Source organism: Atta colombica, unplaced genomic scaffold (assembly GCF_001594045.1).
Source record: "Atta colombica isolate Treedump-2 unplaced genomic scaffold, Acol1.0 scaffold254, whole genome shotgun sequence".
Lineage (NCBI taxonomy): Eukaryota > Metazoa > Arthropoda > Insecta > Hymenoptera > Formicidae > Atta > Atta colombica.
Genome location: NW_017259353.1, coordinates 857201 through 859716, shown reverse-complemented (window position 1 = coordinate 859716; position 2516 = coordinate 857201). Strand labels below are relative to the sequence as shown.

Genomic DNA, 2516 nt, shown 5'->3' with positions numbered 1-2516 from the left:
ATATATATATATATATACGCAATTCCCCCCATATTAAAATTTGTTAAATAATTCATATTATTTTGTTTAAAGAAGATGACGCGATTAATATTAGAAACATTCTACGCACATGAATAGATTATCTATCGTACGTAAAATAAAAATATTTAATAAATCAAAAATTTACCAAAGCGATATGATTAGGATAATTCTCACTATTATTCCAAACAAACTCGTGAATCAAGGTTTCTGGATAAGAAACATCACCACATGAAGACATAATAATCTTCTCGTTATTTGATCCCGTCACAATTCTGGTTTGCTTCGAGGTCGATGCACGCCTTAACATAGAGTTCAGAGGCCTTATTCCTGCATCCAATACTCGACTCAGCCTCTGAATACCACAAAATATGTGTGTTGCCATATTTGTACAACGGCACTACTAATTTATCGGTAATTAGTTGTTCAACTCGTAACCTGCAAGTGTAATAAATAAATTAATGGAAATGAAACCATAAAATAAAGCTAGATTAGAGTAATTTTATATATCAAAAATAATTGTAGAAATGTTAGTATTGCAACAAAATAATATTTTAAGTTTTATATACGTTATTGAATATGAATGATATTTTTATTGTACGTTTGGAATTAAATCACGCAGAAATGCAAAAAGGATGATTTCTTTATTTTTTTAAATGATTATAAGAAATAATATTTCTTTCAGAAAAAAATTTACTATAAAAATGCTATTGGCATATGTAAGTTTTAAATAAAGTAAGATATTTGTTAAAAAGATATTGACATAAAATGTTAGGTTTATTATAATATAAAAATTTAGTATAAGAATATAAAATACGAACACTTAGTTCGCAAATAAAAATCTGCAATTGTGAAGTTACAATTGAATTATAGATAATTTGTGAGAAAAAAAATATAGCGTATATGTATAGTTACTGTTACACAGTCAGTAAATATTTTAAGCGTTATATTCATTTTCCAACTTTAATATTTATACTTACTCAGCGATTATCGCGACATGTTCGCTTTTATATGCTACACTGAATATTTTTATAACCAGTTATTTGATTCGATACAAAAATTATCAAAAAAAACAATCTCTATTTTCATATTGAATAAGTATAAACAATAAAAGTCAATACGTGGTTAAAATTTAAAACAGAAAATTTTTTCAAAGGCATACCACAACGCAAGATTTGGGTAGCTTTTATATTTCAATCGATTAACAATTCAATAAATGTTTCTTAAATTAGACCATCTTTATTTGTTTATATATTCTGTCATGATTAGAGTTGAACAGAACATCTTTACTGGTAGAATTGTTACGATAAGTTATCGTCTTGATAATATGCGAAAGTTTACTGTAACACAAATATATTTTTTGATTTTACTGGATTTTAGAATTATTATAATCAATTAAAAAATATTCATAATCATTAGAATCCGGAAATTGTATGTTTAATAATTAAAGATGGACCTAGGAATTATCGGACTGATCGTAATAATTAACAAATTCCTTTGGAACATATGATTAGACACAGAACATATGATTAGATTTTTGATTACCTTCACTTCTATTGTCGTATTCTCCTTAGATAATAAATCTAGATAATAAGCGTTCTTGTGTAATTAAGTTTACAATGTATAAGTTTACAATGTATGTGGAAAAAAACTTAAATTTGTGTCCTTTGCATTAATATGTACAAATGCGTAAGACATATGAAGAATTTTTGTAATACTGAAGAGGGCCTAATTTAAGGCCAAAATTTTTTTATTGAATTGTTAATCGATTGAAATATAAAATATTATAGCTACCAAACTCTTATGTTGTGATATATGCCTTTAAAAAATTTTTCTGTTTCGAATAAGTATATTTCTTATCGAAATTAATAATTATATATGTATATGTGCGCGCGCGAGTGTGTGTGTGTGTGTGTGTGTGTGTGTGTGTGTGTGTGTGCGTATGTGTAAAATGACATGCAATTAATCTTAATTATTGAAGAAGCATAAAGGATAAAAAATTATAAAATCACAATTAATTCTTCTCGTTACGCAATAAAAGTAAAAGGAAAAATATATAAATAAATGGTGCTTAATTCATTTCGAGAAATTAACCATTTATATACATTAAATTGTTACTAAATATTATTATCAGAAATAATTTTCAGAAAATTTTTTTTAATAACATTTTTTAATAACATATTAATCCATTCAAAAATTAAGTTAAAATACTCTCCTTAATTTTTTCTTCTTAAATAAAAAACTTTCATGAGTGCATTATAGATTGTATTAAAAGATTACAATAAATTTTACAATACTAAAATGAAAACAATAAAATTTTATGTTTAATAATTTTTTAGAAAAGTATGTAACAAAGTTAGTAAAATAGATTATATATGAAAATATGTGAATGATGCTAATTACTCTTTACTTTCTAAATTATTGCTCATTACTTTCTAAAAATCGGAATTATAATAGCTCTTATAATTATTTTAAAAAGATACCCAAACATTTAAAAT

General features: G+C 24.6%; 1 protein-coding gene across 2 annotated transcripts in view; it reads right to left on the bottom strand.

Annotated features, from left to right (window-relative positions):
* The window catches only part of LOC108689035 (4-coumarate--CoA ligase 1-like), an 8644-nt gene that overhangs the window by 4498 nt on the left and 1630 nt on the right, over window positions 1–2516 (bottom strand). For both annotated transcript variants that reach the window (XM_018195629.1, XM_018195630.1), the window contains exon 2: window positions 167–456. In XM_018195629.1, the coding sequence (XP_018051118.1) occupies window positions 167–403 (237 nt within the window). In that variant the 5' untranslated portion in view covers window positions 404–456. The remainder of the gene's footprint in view (window positions 1–166; window positions 457–2516) is intronic.